The sequence below is a fragment of the Alexandromys fortis genome, unplaced genomic scaffold (assembly GCF_014885135.2).
Source record: "Alexandromys fortis isolate MF-2015 unplaced genomic scaffold, M_Fortis_MF-2015_v1.1 scaffold_75, whole genome shotgun sequence".
Classification (NCBI taxonomy): Eukaryota; Metazoa; Chordata; class Mammalia; order Rodentia; family Cricetidae; genus Alexandromys; species Alexandromys fortis.
Genome location: NW_026067956.1, coordinates 6,374,239 through 6,396,965, shown reverse-complemented (window position 1 = coordinate 6,396,965; position 22,727 = coordinate 6,374,239). Strand labels below are relative to the sequence as shown.

Genomic DNA, 22,727 nt, shown 5'->3' with positions numbered 1-22,727 from the left:
TGCTGATAAAGTAGTAATTGGCCACTGTTACATTAGCAAGCTCGAGCTGGGGACTTTAGGAGACAGCACCGGGAAAACCCAGTTTCTTCCTTCACTAGTATTTTTGCTAAGAGTTGAAAAATTATACCATAATAAAATGAGATATTAAAATAGAGGCAACATTGATGTCTATTGCTCTAAGATGGACTTCCATCCCTTCTACCTCCTCTACCGCTTCTTCCTCCTCATCCTGTAGCCCAAGCTGATCTGGAACTCATTGAATAGCCGAGGCTGACCATGAAAACAAGCCCCATCCTCCTGTCTACCTACCAAGTGCTGGGATTACAGACATGGACCACCCTGTCTGGCTAAAACACTTTTATGGTCTTATTGACAGCAGCCAAGCTTAACTTACTTCTACCCCTACCATAGAACCCTATCCCCAGTTCTCCTCTCTTCCAAATGCATTTGACAATCTGATGAGTCAAGATAGCCTCATAGACACACTTTTAAAATGAGCTTTTCTCAGGAGGGAAGACCCAAGAGACCAGTACCAAGCAGCAAACATTAAGAGCCTCCTTGACTCTGGGACCTTGCCCTCCACGTAGCAAGAGGGTGTTTTTCTTATACATGAATTAGTATCTTGGAAAATTGTAGACCTGTGCTGGTTAGCTTTTGCCAACTTGACCTAAACTATAGTCATCTTGGAAAGGGGACCTCAGTTGAGAAAAAGGCTTCCATCAGATTGGCCTATGGGCAAGTCTGTGGGGGCATTTTCTCGACTGATGACGGATAAGGGAGGGCCCAGCTCACTGTGGGTGATGTCACCCATGGGCAAGCAGTCTTGAGGTGTGTAAGAAAACAAACAGAGCAAGCCACGGGGAGCAAGGCAGCAAGCAGCCCTCTTTAAGGTCTTCTGCATCAGTTCCTGCCTCCAGGGTTCTGCTTTCAGTTCCTTCCCTGACTTTCCTCGGTGATGGACCACAACTAAGCTAAACCAATCCTTTTATCCCCAAGCTGCTTTCGGTCAGCATTTTATCACAGCACTAAACAAGACAAGGAAAATAAAACATAAACTGAACGTCAGATTTTAAATGACCTTATCAGCTTCCTACTAGACGTCCCCGGCCCCCATGCCCAACTTTGCCACATGAGTCTTAGCATCCCAAAAAATCTCAGGGGCAGTGAGGACATGTTCAGGAAACAGCAGATGCCATGACAAATACAGCAGGGAATCATGCCCCATTCGTGCCCGTTCATTCAAGGAAAGAAAAACACAGGACAGGTTGCCCAGAAATGTCTCAGAGCCACCTAGAAAGATGGGCACCTCTATTTCCTGGCACTGACCACACTGGTCTCATTCTGCCTTAGCAAGTATTCTCTGCCACCACTGACACAAGCTAGGGACAAAGAAAAGGAGCCCAGGATTGGGACAGGGAGGGGGAGCTTGGGAAGAATGCACACTGAACAAGGAAGAAAGGTCGCACTAGCCCTGGTTCCTTATTACAAGCCTCATGGTACAGCTTAAAGGAAGCTGCATGACTCGGATCTTAGGAAGACCCAAGAGTACCTTTAAATTTTCATTAACCAAACCCTTTCTTAAGATGGATTTAATGTCAAAAAAGAAGGGAAAGAAAGATGGATTACTGTCTAAAGATGCCCTCTGCAGAGCCTATTTCCTTGAGGGAAGGGATGTCCTTACCTCGATGATGTAGAGGACCACATTCTTGTAGAAGCAGTAGAGGATGCACTTGGTGACCCGGTTGTAGCTCCAGGCTCCGTGAACTAAAAGCAGCTTCTCCAGGTAGGAAAACTGCAAAGGGACAGTGACAAAGTTCAGAGAAGCCTTCCATGGAGGAATAAAGGACATAGGCTGTCTTCATGAGCAGAAAACAGACAGGGAAGGGGAGGAGACCAGAACCATAAGTAACCAACAAAACAAACAAACAAAGAAACAAAACCTATCCCCCCCCCCCCCCCAGGTAAAGCTTTCAGAGCAGCTGAGAAGGGAAAGAAAAAAATCTCTTCAACTGACTAATTATTGTTGTCCCCAAACAAGCTGCTGGCTTCTCCCTAGACTGTTTTGGAATTCTTTGAGCTAAATGCCTTTCGGGTACTTAATTTGGCAAAGAAGGTGACTGTGTGAACTGTAAGAAAGGCAAATGGGAACGGGACAGCTCCATAAGGTCTGGTCACACATTTCCTGGTGACCACAGGAGGTGGAACACTCACCCAGCGAAGAGTTTACTCAAGAAAGGGTATGCACTTGAGGACAGAGTTCTGTCAGCTTGTCAGCTAAAAGCAATTACACTTCCCATACCCTACAGGGGCACCGGGACAGGCTTACCCAGGGGCACATAGATATAGAGACATACAGACATACAAATGTAATACACACATGTACACACACACACATACACACACACACACAGTCTCCACTTCTACATCCGTGGTATAGTCCTCCTTTATCTTCCACTCAGAGCACCCACCTGTGCAATCAGGGGCAGCTGATTAGCTCTGAGTAGGAGTGATTTAAGGGCTCTTGTCATCTGAGACAAAGCCACAATATTCCAGGGGCATGTAGTGTAAAGCAGCTGTCTCCCCAGAGTCAGTCAAGACAGACAAAAGCAGGGGCGGATGGAATGTTCTCGGGCAGACTGGGGACCGAGGACTGTGGACACACACTATACCGTGCTGTCCCTCTGTCTAGTTTAGGTGGCCAGCAGTGGCCAGTCACCTGTCCAGCAGCTGCTGTGTGTGCAGCATAAGGCAGACAGCAAGGGCTTGGAACCAGGGCTCTGGCCACTACAAGACTGTCCTGGTATCTTTTCGTTACCTTATGGGTGCTTTTTTCAAAACACAAATTAAAAAAAAAAAAAAAAAACGCAACTACCCATATCAAAATAATAAAGAACATGGAATTAACTTCAACCAGACACGGTTATCACTTCAGTGGGGCAGAGGAACTCACCCCACGGATGGTGTTTCTGGCCTAGTAATTAAGGAAGAGGCAGTTTAGAGTCTAGTGCTTGGCACAGACTCAGCCCTGAGATGACAGCATGCCTCTGCAGGACGATAAACAGGGAGATTCAGATATGGATATCAGCGGCTGCCTTAGGGTTTTCAGAGTGGTGGCTACTACCCTGGAGGGCAAAGAAAACCCCCAAGCGGATGCAGAAGGCTCTGTCCCACCCCTCTCAGATGCTTTCTTTTAATAAAAGCAGTTGCTTCACCTTCCACATCCTACCCATGTGCAGCTTCAGTACGGAATCCCTGTTCCCTAGACATCTTAAAGAGAAAAGCAGACAAATATTTGCCTGTAACTCCTAGGAAACCTCTTAAGTTCCCTTCCAGCCCCATGATGTTATAACTCAAGTATTTAATAATGCTGGGGTATATAACATCCACAGTTGCTGACAGCAGACAGGAAGCGTGGGTCCCACGGGCCTCTGCACAGTTGATTCGGCAAAGTAAAGGAGCAGGTGTGTGTGGCAGCCCCCGAGTTCACAGGGGTCTGCTGTTCTCTGATGTTGGGCCTGTGCTCAGCCCTGAGGCCAGTTGTTGGGTGCATTGGACCTGCAGATTTCTCACCGGTAAAATCAGATTCCTTCTGCCTACTTCAGGAATCAGCTCAGGGGTTTGACGTGCACAAAGAAAGAAAACTGACTTAGGCCATTTTCAAAGCCATGTGGTCTGGGTAATTTCTTGCTGTCTTTGCCGAACCTCAAACCAGAAGGAAACCTGAGAGGCAAACAAACGGAGCTTCCTTCAGGGATGGGGAGCCCCCCAAAGGAGCAGAGGACCAGACCACGAGCCCCGGGGCTTGGAAGAGGGGTTTTCTATGCATTATAGCTGAAAAGGTGACAAAGGCACTGCTCCTCATAACCACGCAGTTAGGGTTGGCATGTTCTTCAAAAGGCTGTCCAAGGAATTGGGGGTGCGTGGCTGGTACTTCAGCAAATACAGGCATTTAGGCACATGACCCCACAACTGGGTAACTGGAGAACATGCCAGTATTCCCTGGGACTACACATCTGGATGATCCGTCGGGCCAGATAGCCCAGATCTTCCACAGGAGGGTCCTGGGGTTGACTCTTCTGACTAGCATGAAAGTTAGATGTTTCTTGGATTCTCAGGGCACACGTGAGGAAACTAGGAACCAGATCAGTGTCCACAACCACAGAGCCTATCAGAAACATGCTGGCGACACTCAGTTTAGAGAGGAATGGACAGAACTCAGCCTGACTGCAGGAGGCTGCTTGCTACTGACCATGAGTCACCTGGCTCCTGCCCTCTCAGTTAACCTCACAGCAGGGGTCTTAGGTGGTTCAGAGGCCTGATTGCCAAGGGGGAGGGATATCTGCAAGTGACTGCTTTGTCCTGGCCTGAACAACTCGGCAGGAGCATGCCAGCCCTTCAAGAAGAAGGGAGGTCCTTGAGTGAGAGTCCAGCAGAGAAAGGTACTCTGAGAACAGCTGTTCTTCAGTGGGGGATGCATACACACGCACATGCACACACACGCACACACATGCACACACACACACACACGCACACACCAGCAGGAACAGGAGTCGAGCTCAAGAGGCCTAGGGTCCTGTCTCCCAGGAAAGGCACATCTTTGAAATGGCAGCTCCGTGAGCCAGTCCCACCTCTGGCCCAAAAAAACCCAGTCCAGAGAAGGGATCTCAAACTGTTCAAGACTCAAACAGCAGAGACATCAGCAGGTACCTGCTGTTAATCTAGACGGTAACCTCCTAAGGTGGGCAGGGCCCTTGGGCTGAGCTCCTGGCCCAGCTGCCACCACTGTGACGGGAAAGGGGGGTGGCTGACCTGTGCAATGGCGTAATCTGAGTTGTTGGTGGCCTGCATGCCCTCGTTCCCGCTGATCCCGACCCCTACGTGGGCTGTCTGGATCATCCCCACGTCATTGGCACCGTCCCCGATGGCCAGGGTGATGGCTTTCACCCGCTTCTTCACAACATCCACAATCTCAGACTTCTGCAGAGGGGACACTCTGTGAGAGAAGAGAGAAGAGGGAGGAGTGAGGACAGCAGGCACCCTTCCTGAGGGGACAGCTGCGGCACACGACACCAGAGAACCTCCAAATCCAGTGTGTACATTTTCTGCTCACATGGGCAGAAGCTTTGAGGAAACAGGGGTTTGTGGCTTTCGAGTGTTTGCCAGATTCACGGATGCAATCTTATCTCTAAAGCAGCCCGTTTGCTATCCAAGGCTGCGTGGAGTGAGTGGCAAGCAAACCCTCTGGGGGCTATGGGCATTGCCCAAGACCAAACACAGGTAATCTAGCTACCAGAAGTGAAAATATCTCCCAAATAAACCAGAACACCGGAAGAGCCTCCCCCCTTTACCCCTGTATTTTACTAGGCACCCTGTACAGAGCTGGAACTGCAAGGAAAATTCCAGAGAATTCACAGGAAAGAAAGAAAATGGGCAGGACACAAGAAAGGGCAAGGAGAAACCAGAGCGACAGGAAAGAAGATCCCCTCTATCTCTACCCAGAGATGACGATGTGTTTGCCAGGCAGCCAGGGCAAGAGGCTGAGTCTGGATATTCCCAGGCCTGAAGTCTTCTGCTACTGGAGGGGCAGGAGCACAGCCCAGTATTGGAAGACAAAAGTAGCCCTTGCCTGGGAGGATGGACAGATGCCAAGATCCCTCCGCACTTTGGGAAGAGGCCGTCTATGATCTAAGGACCCCGTGGGCAGCAATGTTGGTTAATGAGTTGTTCCACCACAGTGCAAGTCAGAATGATTCAGCGGCGTGAAAAGTGCCACGAACATCTCAGGGCTGAGTTCTTTTTAATCCTGAATTGGTAAACTGACATTCGATTTGGGGAATTTACAAGGAAGCCCCCAGTTATCTCCAGAGGAAAGGACACAGTGGCTGTACTCACACGTGGGCTGTGTATACACTAGACCTGCATTTTTGCTTTTAAGTAATTTATTTATTTTTATTTTGTGGATATTTGCATTTTATATTGGTGAATGTATACCTGTGTGATAATTTTAGATCTTGGAGTTAAAGACAGTTGTGAGTTGCCATGTGGGTGCTGGAAATGAAACCTGGGTGAGTGCTCTTAACCGGGGACCCATCTCTCCAGTCCCAAGACCTGCTCCTTAAGAACTGCACCACTTGGTACAGTTGTCCTTGACCCCCAAGATCAAGGACACCCTGGGAAGACATGGGGCTGCAGCTTCCTGGGTCTATATGTCACCCAACTGAGAGTGAGCTGGTCTTTTATCAGGTGGTGTAGAGAGAAGGGACATCACTTGGAGGGTGGCCACTGCACACTGAAGGAGGAGCTAAGAGAACTGTGGACATGAAATAAGGATGGAGCTAAATAGTGCAGGGATGTCATTTGAGCTGAAGGTTGTTCGTTTTCTGTTGGGTGTTATGGTTTGGTTTTTAACATGTCCTACAGAGGCCCACATGTTAAAGGCTTAGTCCCCACGTGTTGGGACTGGTGGAGCCTTTAAAAGATGGGGAGTGTGGCTGGAGAGATTGCTCAGCGGTTAAGAGCACTGAGGTTGATACCCAGCGTCTACATTACGTCGACAACCATCCGTAAGTCCAGTTCCAGAAGATCTAATGCCCTGTTCTGACTTCTGTAAGGGCCAGGCACACACACGGAACATAGACATACACCCAGGCAAAACACTCATACACAAAAAGCAAATTAATCTTAAAGAATTTTTTTTTAATTAACAAAAAGATGGAGCCTAGTGGGAGGTCTCTCACTCATGACGAGCATGACATAGTGGGACCAAGCTCCTCCTCTTTCTCTTTTCCACTTCCTAGCCTTGAGGTAAACATCTTTGGTCATGCACTCCCTGTCATGGTGTTCTGTTTCCGTGGGCCCCAGACAACAGGATGATCGATGATAGAGTGAGAGCCTGCAACCCTCCAAAACCAACAAAACAAAACAAAACCCCTTTCATCCCAAATAGCTTTCCTTAAAGTAACAGAAAGCAGGCTAAAGTGACCAACAGGAGCGAGCTGCAAGTCACCAGGTTTGTTCGGTCTGGCTCTGAGATTTGGCTCTGAAGTCACTCAGTTAAGCCTACAGCAATGGCTGGCAGTACGCTCCATGAATATCCAACAGCTGTCTCTTTCCAGCTAGCAAAAGCCAGAGGCGTATAAGGCAAGTGCTACCCTGGCATTGGAGGCGCATGAAATTCTCATCAAGACTTTATTACGCTCTTACACTGTAAGACCTCGAGAAAATGTAAGTCGAGCACTCGCTCAGGGTTCAAAACAGATGTCAAACGGCCAATTTCTACAGAGCCGACGGGGCACCGCTACACTTCAGCCGCGCGGAGCCCTTGAGGATGCCAAGTTGTCACGGAGCAGAACACAGCTCTTTCCTCATCTTAATTCGGGACCTGGAACCATGCACCATACTTAATAAGCATTCCCAGCATATAATGTGTTCACCCCATAAAATAAAGCCCCAGACCACATCTGAACTGAGCAAGGAGCTTGGCACACTTCTGTAACCAATTTTGGTGCGTTATGAATGAAAAACGTAAACGCGAAAAGTTCCATCAACTGAAGAGGTAATCTATGTAGTATATAGAGAATGCAATCGATTTGCAAATGAGAAACTCCCTCTTGAGACGTAAAGAAGGGCTCAGCACCCCCACAGCATCTCATTTTCTGTGTCTCGACTTTTCGTTCTCTCAAGTTACTGCGAACATAATGCGTAAGTAAAAGCAAGGGTGGATGCTTCCACAGAAGTGACGTCATACATTAGTTCACCTGAGCCATCTTTCAGAGTGGTATAAGTGAGCTTAGCAAGTCCCTTTCAGATGGGGCTGGGTCTAGATGATGGATTGGAGTACAGCGTTCCCGCGAGCTGGAGGAATTGAAAAAGATTCCTTTCAGAAACATCCAAGAGAATACCGGGCAGATCACTGACACCAACCGACAAACCAGACTCACTGACACCTTTCACTAGCTGATCCCAAATGATTAACGAGACAACGCACAAGAAGTTTTCAGGTCACTGTGCCAGATCAGTGATTTTTCAAGCCACCAAAACAAGGAACAAAGTCATTGGCAGACCCTCATTCGGAAAGCCAGGGAAGGGCCTGTGCCGTGGTTTGGATGAGAAATGTTCCCCATAGGCTCATGGATTCAAGCACTTGGCCCCTGGCTGGTGGCACTCTTTGTACGGGCTAGAGAACCCTTAGGAAGTACGGCACTTGGCCAGCCTTTGAGTTTAAGAACCTGTGGTCCCATTTCCTGTTCTCCGCTACTTTCCTGTGTGTCTTTGAAGTGTAATCAGTACGCTTTCTGCACTGGCTGCCACGCCTTTCCCGCATTAAAGGGCTGGATCCCCTCTGGAAACAGGAGCCAGATCAACCCTTTCTTCCTTCAGCTGCTTTGTGTCAGGACACTGGTGCGGCAACGGAGAAGTCACAGAGAGCCTGCGATGGGCCGAGGTGGTTTGTGTCAGGGTGATGAAAGTACTTCCTGGTTCCCGTGTTTCCTAGCCACACTTAAATGATACCACAGGTACACAGAACAGGTCAGATAAATAATAATAATAACAACAATAACAACAACAAAAATAATAGTTCTGCAAAATCATTGAACCTCATTCAGTTCTTACAGACCTTGCAGAGTCTTCTTCAAAATCAAGATGTAGCCTCAATTTAGGCTGGTATTTCATTTAAGATATTCTACAAGTGTGAATACGTCACAGAACATGGAAGTGGGGGGCGTCAGAATGAGAGAGATAATATTTACCCTCCTCTTTCCTGTGCAATGCTGTGGAAGCCTATCTATATGAAGTCTAAAACCCAGAAGGACTGAGCAATACACTGCCAACGTATCAGATTTCACTTGAAAAAGTGTTCACTTTCCTGTAGTGGAAACTATTCCACGATGGGGATTTTTCTCTGAGTAGAGAAGCATTGAAATAAAAGACTATGACACGTTCCTTCTAGCTGCCACCTATCTTCCAAGGTTACAGTTTCTTTCCAGATTTATTTATTTTTACTTAATGTATATGAGTGTAGTATCTGCATGTATGCAAATGTGTCACAGGCATGCAGTGCCTGGAGAGGTGGGAAGAGGGCATTAGATTCTCTGTAACGGGGGTCTACAAACAACCGTGAAGCTGCCATGAGAGTGCTGGGAACTGACCCTGGGTCCTTTGCAAGGGCTCTCAATCATGAAGTCATCTCTCCAGCCCCATGAAAAGTCTCGTATCTCGGTCTTGAGATGGTTCAGTGGGGGAAAGGGACTTGCAGCCAAGTCCAGTGACCCAAGTTTGACCTCTGGGTCCCACATGGTAGAAGAAGAGATCCAACTTCCTCCAGTTGTCCTGTGATCTCCACATATACACCGTGACATGCTTGTGACCATATGTATATACATATATCCACACAATATTCATATAATTTAAAGTTATCTTATTTTAAACACACACACACACCTAATTTGTAGAAGCCCTCTCATAAGGCATCCTGAAGAAAGCATCTCCACGCTATGCAGCAATCAAGGGCTGGGTCTCGCCTCTCACAGCCCCCTTTGTTGTTTCATGACCCCCCACATACATGCACACCCCTTTCACATGGTGCCTTCAAAGCAGTGAAGATTGCTTCTCCATCACCCCCACTCCCCACCAGACTCCTAACACCAAATTCTGTCATACAGCAGAGATTCCGTGAATAACGTTGAGATTTAGATCCTGCTCCCCAGATGCAGTTCACCTCTAGTCCTAACTACAAAGCAAGGCAAAAAGCTGCCTCAGAGTCCCACACGAGCAGCAGACCCGGGACCATGCAGTTGTCAGACAACCATGAGAGACCACGGAGACAAGCAAAGAATTCAAGATTGTCTGGACACCTCCGTGAAACCCTTATTTTCCATGAATGATAGTTCACAGAAAGCAGATAAAAATACGTCATTTTACCGTGCTCCGGGGACAGACCCTGTTTGCAAACTTCCTGACCAACATGCTGGTGGTCCCGATTCTATTTCCTGTTAGGGCCCTTGAAAACATTCCAGACTTCTTCTGACAGCTCCCATTGACAAATGGGCAGCAGCGATCTCTGGCCTCACCAAGGCTCTCCTGGGAAGGGCTAACATGTGAGCCTGGTCTTTTCTTCCACCTCGCTACTGCAGATCACAATGCTTTGATTGTTAGAGGCCAACCATTAGCCCCTGGATATCATCTTGCATAAGCACTCAATGGGCTTTGTAGATACTTGCTCTCTGGGCATCAGGACTTCTCACATGGTCGTTTGGCAGCATTGGATAATGTACGTCAGTATTTGCCTACAATCACCTTCTCCTACCATCTGGCATGCCTCACAAGGATCCTGGCACTATTAAGAACTATTCAGCAGTCTCTGGTAGGATAAGCATTTAATTTGTGGATTAAATGCAATGATGAACCTCTATCTGTATTTGTAATAAAACCTGGCAAAATATGACATGATCCCTGGTGTGTCCAGGCACCTTTGTGCACTGTAGAGCAGACAACATCTGATAACATTCTCTCCATGTCTTCCCTATCAGTCACAAGGTTCTGCAGCGGAGGCTGCTATGGTCAAAGCACCAAGAATCTGCAAGGGAGATGTGGAGAGCAGGCAGCAGTGTGAGCACCTCACTTCTGTCTTGGTAGTGTAACTAGCCAATAACTTTGGGAATTTCACACCTATATTAAATTTAAATTGCAGGAGCTTACTATTCCTATGACATCATTTAAGCCCTGAAGCTTATTAACAATAAAGTAGAAGTATTAATTATCAAAATCACTAAGGTACAATGTTTCCATTTTCCAGGATAGACCATTGCTATATGTTCCCCACTTTGAGACGGGAGGGAAGATAGCCCAGGATAGCAAAATATGTGTGTGTGTGTGCACATGCATGTGTGTGTGTGTGTGTATCCCAGGGTAGGCCCCAAACTCTCAGTTCTCCTGTCTTATCTCTCCAAGTCCTGGGGTGACAGACAGGTATCATTATGCCTGTTATATGCAAAATTTTAAAATCAAGATTTGAACTCTGGCTTGTACTTCACAAAAAGGGGGTGCGAGCTCCACAAACATTCTTGTATAACTATGTTGCTGTGGCAGTGTGCACGTTCAAGGCGCATTAAAGTCATTGTCAATATCAAATCTTTACTCATGCAGTTTGTTCTCCCAGTGCACGCATCACTCACAGGACGTAGTCTGGGTTCTTCTGTAAACCGTCCTGGTACATTGAGCTCTCACTCTGAATGGCCTACCCAGAGCAATAGATTGATGCATTTCATCTGTCCTTTTCTTGCAGTTCCAGGAAAACAAGAGGGAAGGTGCCCTAGCACTGAGCTATTTACTCATAACTCTTGGAACATAAGGATGTAAGACTAGCCACTCAAGTAACACAAAGCTATTCTATCGCATCTACAGCTAGTCAACTAGTTCAACACTACAAACGTTTCCTTTAAAATCTAGACTTACATAAAGAAACCCCTAACAATTGATCTATCTATCTATCTATCTATCTATCTATCTATCTATCTATCTATCTTCTACCTACCTACCTATCATCTATCCTCTATCCTCTATTATCTATCTATCTATCTATCTATCTATCTATCTATCTATCTATCTATCTATCTATCTATCTATCTACCTATCTATCTACCTACCTACCACCTGACTGATATCAGTGACTGCCACTGATGGCTGCTCTGACCCTTGTAAGCCTTCTCTTCTAGGCACCACACATCATGCTACTGCTGTGAGTAGTCATGGCAACTTGATACTCTTTATTAGCCGAGCAAATCTTTATAACTCGATCCTGCCTAAGGCTGTAAAAGCTGCTTCAGCAGCTGAGATTCGGAAAGGGGCTGTGAGCAAAGGGGAGGCTGCCCGCCTGCCTGAGATCAGCTTACCCTGCCGCTGAGAAAGGGCCACTATGAAGCACAGAGCTGTTTGCCGGTTCAGAATATACCCACATTTGTACTTGTATCAATGGCAACTTTATCAATACAGAACAATTACTGTGATGTTCTCATCACCTGAACAGAGCCTCGCGTCTGAACACCTAAGTGGTCCAGGAAATGGTGTGGAATTTTCTAAGATCTGGGTGACCTCACTGGAGGCGGAAACAGAGTACAGTGTCCATTGCGACCTGCACGTGGTTTAACAATCAACAGGCTGCTTCTTCCTCAGTGAGGCTAAAAAGAAAGGAGCAGTCCAGGAAGGCTGGGATTTAAATAAAAGACATTAGATCCCCCTGTTCCCAGGCTGGAACGGGGATTAGAATAACACATTTAAATACCTTAATGTTTTTAGCACAAAAAGCATTAATTTGATACTCCGCTTCCTCGAGGTGCTTCATTAAGGCCCGCGACCCTCTCAGGAGTGTCTACCTTCCTCGAAGTTAACACGCGTAGACTGCCCCCACTGCGACTTCACTCTGTTTCCCAACAGTGCATCTGACCTCCGCTGTGGGGGAGGTGGGAAGAAGAAACAGAGCCGAGGAAAGCTGAGAAGCGCTGGAGTAACTCGCGGTCCCTACAGGACCAAGCCGCGTGAGCTCAGGCGGCACTGAAAATTAACAACGGTGAGGAGAGGCTTCGATTGGCTTCAGTTAGACTTTCCCTTCTGCCATCACCTGTGCCTGGGGCCAAAAGTCACCTGACTGCCAGTCTGGCATATGCCCACCATGATGGCTTGAGTTCTGAAAAACAGGGGGTCAGCCTGTCTCGTTTTGTTGTTCCATCTAAACGAAGCAACTGAGAGACCCCAGAGCCAAAGGAACAGCCAGGGCCAATGCCATGAGTGTGCCACAGTTGGAGGCCATCGGCGGGTCAGAGGATTTTTCTCCTGATTTCGTTTCCTGTCTTTTTTATCTTTTTCAGAGTGGGATTCGTGGAGTGGGAATAGGGGTTTCACCAAGTTCTTCCTTACAAGCAGCACACACACCTTCTAAGACCTAAGCTGATATTTAACCATTTACTAATGCTTGATCTCAACAGATCTCAACAGCAGGGCAAGAGGGTGTTCTCCTGCTCCGTGACCATTTCAGTCAAACTGTCGAAAACTAACAAAGCTGGTGGTATTCTCGTATTCCAAACCAGCATGGAAGTGATACCTACAGAATATACACACCTAGCACACCCTCAAAAGAACGACAGAGAAAAACAGATGGAAAAGCATTAGGTCAATGGTGCAGAGACACAGAGGTGGTAGATGGGACAAATGTGGGCTTAAAGATTCACGACGGGAAGGTCTGGATGCTCAGTAGAAATGGTTGCAAGGCCCTGCACACCCAGGGGAAAGAAGCCCCAATGATGGTGGCGGTTTGTGTTGAAAGTCAACCCAAAAGGATCTAGGCACAACTTGGAGGCAGATTTCTGGGCACAAATGTGTAAGGATTTTCTAGACTGGGTAAGCATAAGTGGAAACCAGAAACACGGGAGGCATCCTTCCATGGGCCGAGGTCCCAGACTGAACAAGGATTTATTTATTTATGCCAGCTGGGTACCACCATGACTGCTCCCCGATTTCTGACTGTGGACACAATGAAACCAACTTTGTCTTCCTCCTGCCTCCACGCCTTCCCTGCGATCATGCGCTGTCCTGTGCAACTGGGAGCCGAAATGAACCTTTTCTTCGTCAAGCTGGGTCTTGTCAGGTGTTTTGTCATGGCAACAAGTACCCGACATGCCAATCACAGCAGCAGCTGGCATGCGCTTCTGCAGTTTAATGGGCCATTTTGTCTCCTGATTCTTAACATCATAATGGACCAATGTCTGATTAGAAGGGTAGTTGGGGGCCGGGCGGTGGTGGTGCATGCCTTTAATCCCAGCACTTGGGAGGCAGAGGCAGGCAGATCTCTGTGAGTTCGAGGCCAGCCTGGTTTACAAGAGCTAGTTCCAGGACAGGCTCCAAAACCACGGAGAAACCCTGTCTCGAAAATCCAAAAAAAAAGAAAGGTAGCTGGGCTATTCCTCCATTGGCCATGAGCTACTTGGTGTCAGTGACCTGCTTTTCAGATCCCTTAGCACAAATAAAAATAGTTAACAAATTTTTGCTGAATTACAGCTTCTTTTTTGTAGTGGCCTTACATATTTCAAATATATCTTCTTCTCTTTCCTCTCAATTATAACGATTTGTTTTATGTTCAAAGCTACGGTCATCACAGTAATATAAGGACTGACAGTTTTGCGGTTTTGGTAAAAGAATGTGAAAGATAAAGACTTTAGAGTTGATGACAGTCTCAGATTCCAAGTTTCAATTCCACCTGGAAGCCAGACTTTTCAGAGTGAACTAAGACGCTACTAACCATACTTCTCAAATTGCAATGTGTGGCAAATGACCAGGGGATGGAGGGGATGACAGCATTAAGTGGGCAAAACCCTGACAGGCCATGAAGGGGCCCTGGCCTCTCCCTGTCTGGATCTACTTCCTCGGTGTTCTGTTTTCCTCCCTGTGGGGAGCAGCAAGGGCATCCCCACTGCCCCATCAGCTGTGATATGTACCTCCAAGGAAAGAGTAGAACCAAGGGGTCATAAAACGCTACCCCGGAAGGAGGCTGGAAATGCCAAGCCGCGTACCCTGTTTCCCGGGCAGGGGAGGGAGTGGAGCGTTTTCCACACTCCGGCTGATCCAATCCTCGCCACAGCACAACTATCATTCTCTCCATTTTACAGGTTAAAAAAAAAAAAAAACCCAGCTTGGAAAGGGTGACTCAGTGTGTCCAAGGTCACGTACCTATTCTAGACCTGAAGGCAGCTGGCTTCCAGGGTCTGCCTCAGCTGGGATGATCTTAGCTTCTGTGGAAATATCCAGAAGATTCTGTGCCCTTCTGCTGGGCAATTGGGGCTCAGCTGAGTGCAGGGCGCAGAGTACAACAGAAGAGTGTCCACCCCAACGCCACCCAAAGCCAACAACTTTACTACTCCTCCAGTTCTTACGACATGGCGCCACCAGCATTGCCATCTGTCTTACAAGACAGTTACAAAGACCTAACCACTGCTAACAGTAGACAAACACCTCCCTGGATCTTACCTCACCGCTAGGTTAGGCATCTCTACTGCCCGTGAGACCCAGCACCACCCACTATCTCTGTTGAGGGCCGCCACAGGCTCCCAGATAGTCTTAGAGTAAGGGCTCTCCCCTGCTGGGCACCCGGCCTGGGAGCCTCTCAAGGTCTTCAGAATGGAGATGGATAAGAACCAGGAGAGGAATCTTGGCTGACATGTTCCCGCTTGGATTTTTCCCCTTCCCTTTAAGTCCCATTACAGATAATTTCCTTGCAGAATGTTATAGAAAATTTTATAAGATACAGTACAAGTTAATCATCCCTAAGGTCGAAAATTAGAAATCTCATAGGCAAAACCTTCTGAGTGCCAACAGGATGCCACCAGTGAAAACTTCCGCACAACAAGATTTCATTCACAAAACTATTAGAAGTACTCTATAACATTACCGTCTGGCTACGTAAATGAGGTGTGTGCAAAATGAACAAATTTCAGGGTTAGGGTTGGGTCCAACTACCGAGAGATTTTATCATAAATATGCCAAAATCTGAAAAATTCTAAAACCTGATATCAGTCTGGTGCCAAACATTTCCTGAGGAAGGCCAGCTTGCTGTCCTCGCACACCCTGGAGAGGACGAAGCCAGAACAGGTCTCAGGAGAAGACCTGGGGCTCGGAGTTTTGGCTGCCCACACTCCCACGGTGTGCTCTCCCTCCAGTTCTCTGGGCAGCAGCAACCACAGCACAGCAACAGGCATGTGTTATAAGGAAACCCCCAGGTTTGGAGCAGGGAGTTTTTAGGGCGGATGGAGGAAAGGCTTTGGCCATTCTCCCTGAGGTAGCTTTGTCCCCCCATAAAGTTGAGAAGTACATAGAATCAGCTCACCTCTGCAGACTGTAATATCATGGTTTTTCTCGAACGACAGAATGGGACAATCAGATCAATCTGTCCTCATGTCCTAAGCCCACACCAGCTGTCAGCTAGAGTAAATTAGAAAAACAGGGGAAACCTGCAGCCGCCACCGCAGGCATCACCTTTATGATGTCACCCACCACAGGGGGATTCTCTCCCCTTCAGTGCTGGAACAGGTTTCCCCCTTACTCTCAACAATGCCGTTACAACAAAACCAAGAACTCCACCTAGCTGGCCAGAGAGGCAGTGGTGATGCAGGTATACGAGGGGAAGGCGCTAGTCTGCTCTCTAGGAGAGCATGGTAGACGTTACAGGAAACAATTTTCAACCCTCAGAGGACAGGGGAGATGGAAGGTAAAGCGCCAACGACCTGAATTCAATCCCCAGAATTCGAGTTAAAACAAACGGACATGGTGGTGTGCACCTGTAAGCCTAGCGGGGGAGACACAGACAGGCGGATCCCCGGGGCTCACTGGGCAGCTGGCCTACTCTGATTTGCAGGTTCCAGATCAGTGAGAGACCCTGTCTCAAAAAACACAGTGGACAGTGCCAGGTGGTAGGAGACTGTGCTCTGACCTCCATGTGCACACAGTGCACACACCCCTGCATGCAGGCGGTAGGAGACTGTGCTCTGACCTCCACGCGCACACAGTGCACACACCCCTGCATGCAGGTGGTAGGAGACTGTGCTCTGACCTCCATGTGCACACAGTGCACACACCCCTGCATGCACATCTGCCCCCATCACATAGATGTACACAGGCAAACATATACACAAGGAAGCCCAACTATGTAAAATAGCACTAGATGGTTAACAAGCAAAGAGCACAGCTTTCCACTCCAACGGGTGACCTAATGAAATTCAGTTATTAAAACTAATGGACTTTCAGGCTGACCGAAATGGATAGGCGAGTGCCAGGCCTTCCCCGGGGCGAGCAGATCCATGGCAGCAATCCACGACTGCTGGAGAAGTCATGCAGATTTGTGGCTCTGCCAGGGGAGTCTTTCTTTTTGAGTCCTTGAGTAAAGGAAAGAGAAAAATGCACAGGAATGTTGGCTTAATACGTTTTGACCGTCGTGAGGAGGGAGCCCACCCCTACGCCTCCCAGATGGTGTGATAGGAAAGGAAATATTCTCTCCCCTCACTCTGGGGAGTTAACGCTGCCTCAGTTTTGTGGCGGGTGGCTTTCATCTTTTGAGCTCACCCTAAGCACAAGAATAAGGAGACCCTCGACGTAATCCGGGGCTTTACCACAAGACTCACACGGGCTGACAGTTCCAGAGATGATGCCAGAGAAGGGCCCACCCCTCCAGGCACCTCCCTGCAGGTGGGTCCTGTGTCCGTCCCTGGCACAGAGCTGGGGCCGTGCCGTGGTCTGCCCCAGCACAGAGACTGACCCCATTACAGCTGCACCGGTTCCACTCTGCACAGCAGAGAGAGCTCTGTGTGTATGGCAGGGAGCGAAGCCAGGAACCACACTGCCCAGAGCGTCTGGCCAACCCTGAGTTCCACTGCAAGTGAGCTACAAGAGACTTCTTTTTGCTTTTCCTTTTATTTATTTTTTTTATGTTTTAGAACATTTATTAAAGTACAAAATTGTTGGAATTAAGCTGAATAGAAAGACATATTAAATATTTACAAAAAACATTGATAACAGCACTTAAGTAACATATACAACAGCAAAGAAAGGTCTCTGCGTTTGCAAGGTGGAACTATGTATGGAGACTTAGACTGGACCACACTTCACGATTGAGCAGTTTTGCCTGCTCCCTGTAATCTCATGTTCGAAAGGCATCATAAGAAAGTCAGGACACCACGTAACTGGCCTCCTTGCTGCCTGTGCTGAGGTCATGAAGACACTTTTCCTATTTCCACTAGATATGCGGTAGCATGGTGCTTCTGTTTTCAGTTGTGTAGGTAGAATTCCACCACATAGAACTGGATAATTCTACTACAAATACGGTATTCAACTATGATGTTTTGCATTTTTGTTTAAGCCATGAGAAATTGCTCATACCCTTTTGAATATCATCAGAGGCTGTAGAAAGTCACTTTGACTGTGTCTTCCTTTTATTTTTTTAAAACAGATTCACACAACACAGCTCAGGCTGACCTGGATCTTCCTATGTGGCCCAGGATGGCCTCTAATTTATGGCAACTCTCCTGCCACAGTCTCTAGCATGTTGAAATAACAGCAATAAGCCACCAAGCTAGACTATCAGAGGATCGTACCCATGAGAGGCCACACTTCTTGGTTGGCTTCTGATTTCCAGGTTTGTCACCTCTCTCTTGCATAGCCGTCTGGGATATGGCGTCGCTTGCCATTTTCACCTTTATCTCACAGTGTCTCTGCCCTGTCTAGGATTGTCCCTTCTCTTGCCAAGCAAGCTTGAAGCCACAAAGGGAGGGCCCAGTTCCCCCCATCGGAGCGGACCCTGTGTTGTTGCTGGTGCTCCCCAGTGAAGTGGGGGATACAGCATTCACTGACACATTGCTCCTGCCCTGTATCAGGCTGCTGCTATGCACAGCCCAGCTAGGTACACAGTGGAGGCAGGTGAAACAGGGGAAAACAAGTTAGAAAAACTCAGGAAGCTGGTTCTGAAGTCATGGACAGAGGTACTGGCCAAGCCCCACTCAAAGAAGTTTGGTACCAACCACACTTTGGGCAGAACATAAACAGACTGGAACTATACAAAATGCTTACAAAAAAAAAAAAAAAAAAACACCAAGCCATGAACTTTGTTTTGAACCACAGTTGAGAGTAAAGCCCATTATGGTGGAGAAGGCATGGTGATCAGAGGGGCTCTGGCTGTGGCAGTAGGAACAGAGGCAGCTGGCCATACTGCATCCACACACAGGCTCCAAAGGAAGATGGATGCTGGTGTGCCGGGCTAGCTTCCTCAGTTTCCCCTTTTATTCAGTCCAAGATGGCAGCCCATGATATGTCTTACTCACATCTAAGGTTAAACTTCCTCGGTTAAACTTCTCTGAAAGCATCCTTACAGACATGCCCGGAGCTGTATCTCCAAGGAATCCTAAACGGAGTCATGCTGACAGTGAAAATTTACCCTCACAGCACAGAAAACCCACCAAGTGAGTTGAGTCCTATTTACACAGAAAGCTGCTTTCCCAGGAAAGGGGGGGCTTTGTATGCAGAAAATGGCGGTACTAGCCATGATCCCAAAGGTGCTTGGAGAACACAGTAGAAGAGTTTATAAACCCAAGAGTCCCTGCTTGACTTTTTGATGGTGTGAAAGCACACACACACATCTATTTTTTCCATATTCACTATAATATTAATAAATTCCATGAGATAGCCAACACTCTTTGATGGAGGAAGGTCATTGAGCAATAAAGAAACTGCTTGGCTGGCCCTGATAGGTTAAAGCATAGGTGGGAGGAATAAACAGAATAGAATTCTGTGCAGAAGAGGAAGTGAGGTCAGACTCTGCTCTGCTCCCAAAGAGACTCGACAGCTCTGCTCTCTGGAGCAGAGACGCCATGCTCCGCTCTCCCGATAGCTCTGCTCTCTGAGGCACAGGCGATGAAGCTCCGACCCAAGATGGACATAGGTTAGAATCTTCCCGGTAAGCGCATCTTGGGGTGCTTACATGAATTATTAGAAATGGGCTAGTCCAGGTGTGAGAGTTAGCCGAGAAGAGGCTAGATAGAAATTGGCCAAGCAGTCTTTCAATGAATACAGTTTGTGTGTTGTTATTTCGGGGCATAAGCTAGCAGGCGGCCGGGGTGTTGGGGACACAGCCCTGCCGCTCTTATTTTCAACAACTCTTGTTATAAAATAAGCCTTGGGCTGGATAATTTTGCTCCGTTTCTGGCTAACAAAGTGTTCTGAACATGTTCAAGGTAAGCTGGGTCCAGATGTGGTGTGCAGTAGATTCCACATATTAAATGCATTGCCCATGTGTTCAACTTATTGTGGGCTTATTGAGGTATGAGCCATTGCAGGCTCAGAAGCATCTGTGTTTAACTGGTATGTTACCCAGTCGTGTTTGATGAAAAGTGCAACATGTGCTCCAGAGAGCCCTTATAAAACAGTGTACTACATCCCGGCCACAAAACACCAGGCACAGGGATTCCACCACTTGACACCCCCAGCCAAGCATAGCACCACCGAAGTCTCTGTTCTGGGCTCTAGAGGGATGCCGAGGAGCCGATACCCACTAACACAGTGACACGTCTCTACACATGAACTACTAAGTCAGGGTTCATCTACATGCAAATGCTCTCTCTGAAGTAAACATAGATGTTAACTATCAGAAACAAAGGAAATGTGTGACAGTTGACTAAGCCATTCGATGACAAGAATATTCTGCCTGTGCTTTTTAATAGAAAACATTCAGGAGTGTAGGTTCACTGCCATCTGCTGCCCAGCTACCTCCAAGGCCTCCCTCTGCTCCTAAGAAGCTTAGCTCCCTCAGAAAATCCTTTGTGACCTCCCAGGCAAGCCTGGTTGAGGAGGCAGCCCCTCCAGGGGATCCTCCCACTTTCTCCTCTAAACACGCCCCCTCTGGCACACCCCACTCCCCACTGCCTCTTCCTCTAGCACATGGGTCCTGACTGTTCATGACCCAAGCACTTGCCCCAGTCCTGCCTTTTCTGTTGACCAAACCTCCTTCTGTTCACCTGCCTAGCTCCCAGGCTACAACTTGCAGGTTCTCCTTTGGCCCCACCTCCTCACCGTCTTGCTCTAAGTCCTAAGACCTCCTGGAAAGGGAAAGGACCAGTCAGAGACAGTCACTGTTTACCTGGGGAAGCTGTAAAGCTATCTCCTTCAGCATCTCCGTGCACCCAGCCCTTACCCTAATAAAAATGTCAACCAGTTCTAAGAGGAAGGAAAAACAGTAAGTGGTAAGGCCCCCATCACATCACAATGGCAAGCTACTCTGAACGGCAGTATGTCTACTGCTGTTACAACGTCACCGTCCTCCGGCTACCAAACATACCATCGCTTTCAAAGCTTAGGACAATGTTCATTTGTTTCGGCCTCTGCATATGGTTGATGAAATGCCAAAAGTATATATAAGTGGTGGTGACGGTGGGAGTGGCTCCTCACTACACCCCAAACATATGAAGAAGAAAAAGAGAAAATCCCATCTTGCAAATGCCATGAGCCAGGCCAGAATAAGTGCTAATACAAACAGACGCCTTGTGCCACCTGAGCGGGTCACTGCTGCACCCAAGCAACCACAGCCCCTCTGCTGATTCTCCAGCTGGGGCCGCAAGTGTTTCAGCTGATGAACAGGCCCTGAAGCAGAAGCCTCTAAAGGCAGGCTAATTGCCCAGCAGAGCAGGGACTTCTTTTGGTTAATTTACTAATACTGAAAGCACAAGAAAGAAACTATGTTCCACAAAACACAATTACACAAGTGGCCGCTGCTTCCTCCTGGAGTGCCACCTTGAAAGCTGGGTGGAGCAGATGGAAAAGTAACAAACACTCTATGTTGTCTCATGCTTATGGGGTTTCCCCTTTCTGTGTTATAGCATTTCTTTCAGTGGCTCAACCAAAGAGTTTACATAATGTTTTTAAAAAGTTCCAGTAAGCTTAAAAAAAACTTCAGATAGATGTCATGGGGAAAATCAGGTCACTCCAAACAGTTCTAAGGAACATTGAAAACATGAGGCAGACAGAACTCTGGTTGCTTTGCTGGAATGTTTCCAACAAGAATGTTTCACAGAAAAAAAATATCTCTTTTCATCAAAAAATTTTCTACCATAGTTTTTTTTCTATTTTTAAATTTTATAATAAATAAAATAAATTTGCTTATATAGTACACTCCTACCAAGGCTGGGCATTTTCCTCTATCACTCTGTACTGTATTTTTTGAGCTAGGATCCCCAACTCGACCTAGAGTTTGCTGACTGAGCTGGCCTGGCTGGGCAGTCATCTCGGGATCCTCACTCTGCCTCCTTGGTGCTGTGCCCAGCTTCTACCTGGGAGCAGAAGATTAGAACTCAGGTCCTCATGTGTGAGCAGCAAGCCCTCCACCATTGCATCACCTCTGCAGCCCAGGAGAGAAACCTTTCTAACACAAGCAAGTAGGGCTCACTTATCATGTTAGGGCCACTCATACACTGCCGTGAAACAAGGCTACCACTAAGGGGTAGGGCATTTAGCATGCGTGTGTGAGGCTCTAGGCTCCACCCCCCAGTGTTGAAAAGAAATGTAGCCATGCAGAGGAATTGCTTACTCACTGATTTCCTTTTCCACATTGGGCTTTAAACGCTACAGTAATGCCACAGTCGAAGGGACTTAAAATCCTATGAGGAAGTATTTACCTCTCACAGACTTTAATGGATGACCAGCTGAGTTAGGTTCTAGACATCGAAAGAATCTCTGCGGCGAAGCTAACTTCTGTGTTTGTAGAGAAAGGTCTTGATGAAGTCAGAGGAAACTGTCATCATACTCCAAAGTCCAAATTGGGTCATTTCCTTTTCTGAGGACCATTTTTCAGGTAATTTAATTTTATGATTGCAAATATCATTTGACGTCAACACTCATGATCCACCTTGCCATTCTCCTGTGTCCACCTCCCAAATACCGGGATTGCAGGTGTGTACACCACACAAGTTCATCGTACACTATTTTAAAGAATGTACCAGCATTTCTTGGGCAGCCCAATACTACTGTACCCTAGGCTGTGAACTGGAGATGAATACTTTATAAGATTTCTGAGATGAACAAATATTGGTAATGTATATCTACAGACTTTAGCAGATTAAATTCCTCCCTACATTCTGCAACAAATGGGTTTCAACACCCTCACAGTGGGTATGGAAGTCACTGATATTAACACACACATACATACA

General features: G+C 47.3%; 1 protein-coding gene across 7 annotated transcripts in view; it reads right to left on the bottom strand.

The window, feature by feature from the left end:
• Atp8a2 (ATPase phospholipid transporting 8A2) overlaps nt 1-22,727 on the bottom strand; it is a 538,932-nt gene that overhangs the window by 230,543 nt on the left and 285,662 nt on the right. For all 7 annotated transcript variants that reach the window (XM_050152334.1, XM_050152332.1, XM_050152331.1 and 4 more), the window contains 2 exons: nt 4,810-4,993; nt 1,682-1,792 (listed from right to left, as the gene is read on the bottom strand). In XM_050152334.1, coding sequence (XP_050008291.1) covers nt 1,682-1,792; nt 4,810-4,993 — 295 coding nt within the window. The remainder of the gene's footprint in view (nt 1-1,681; nt 1,793-4,809; nt 4,994-22,727) is intronic.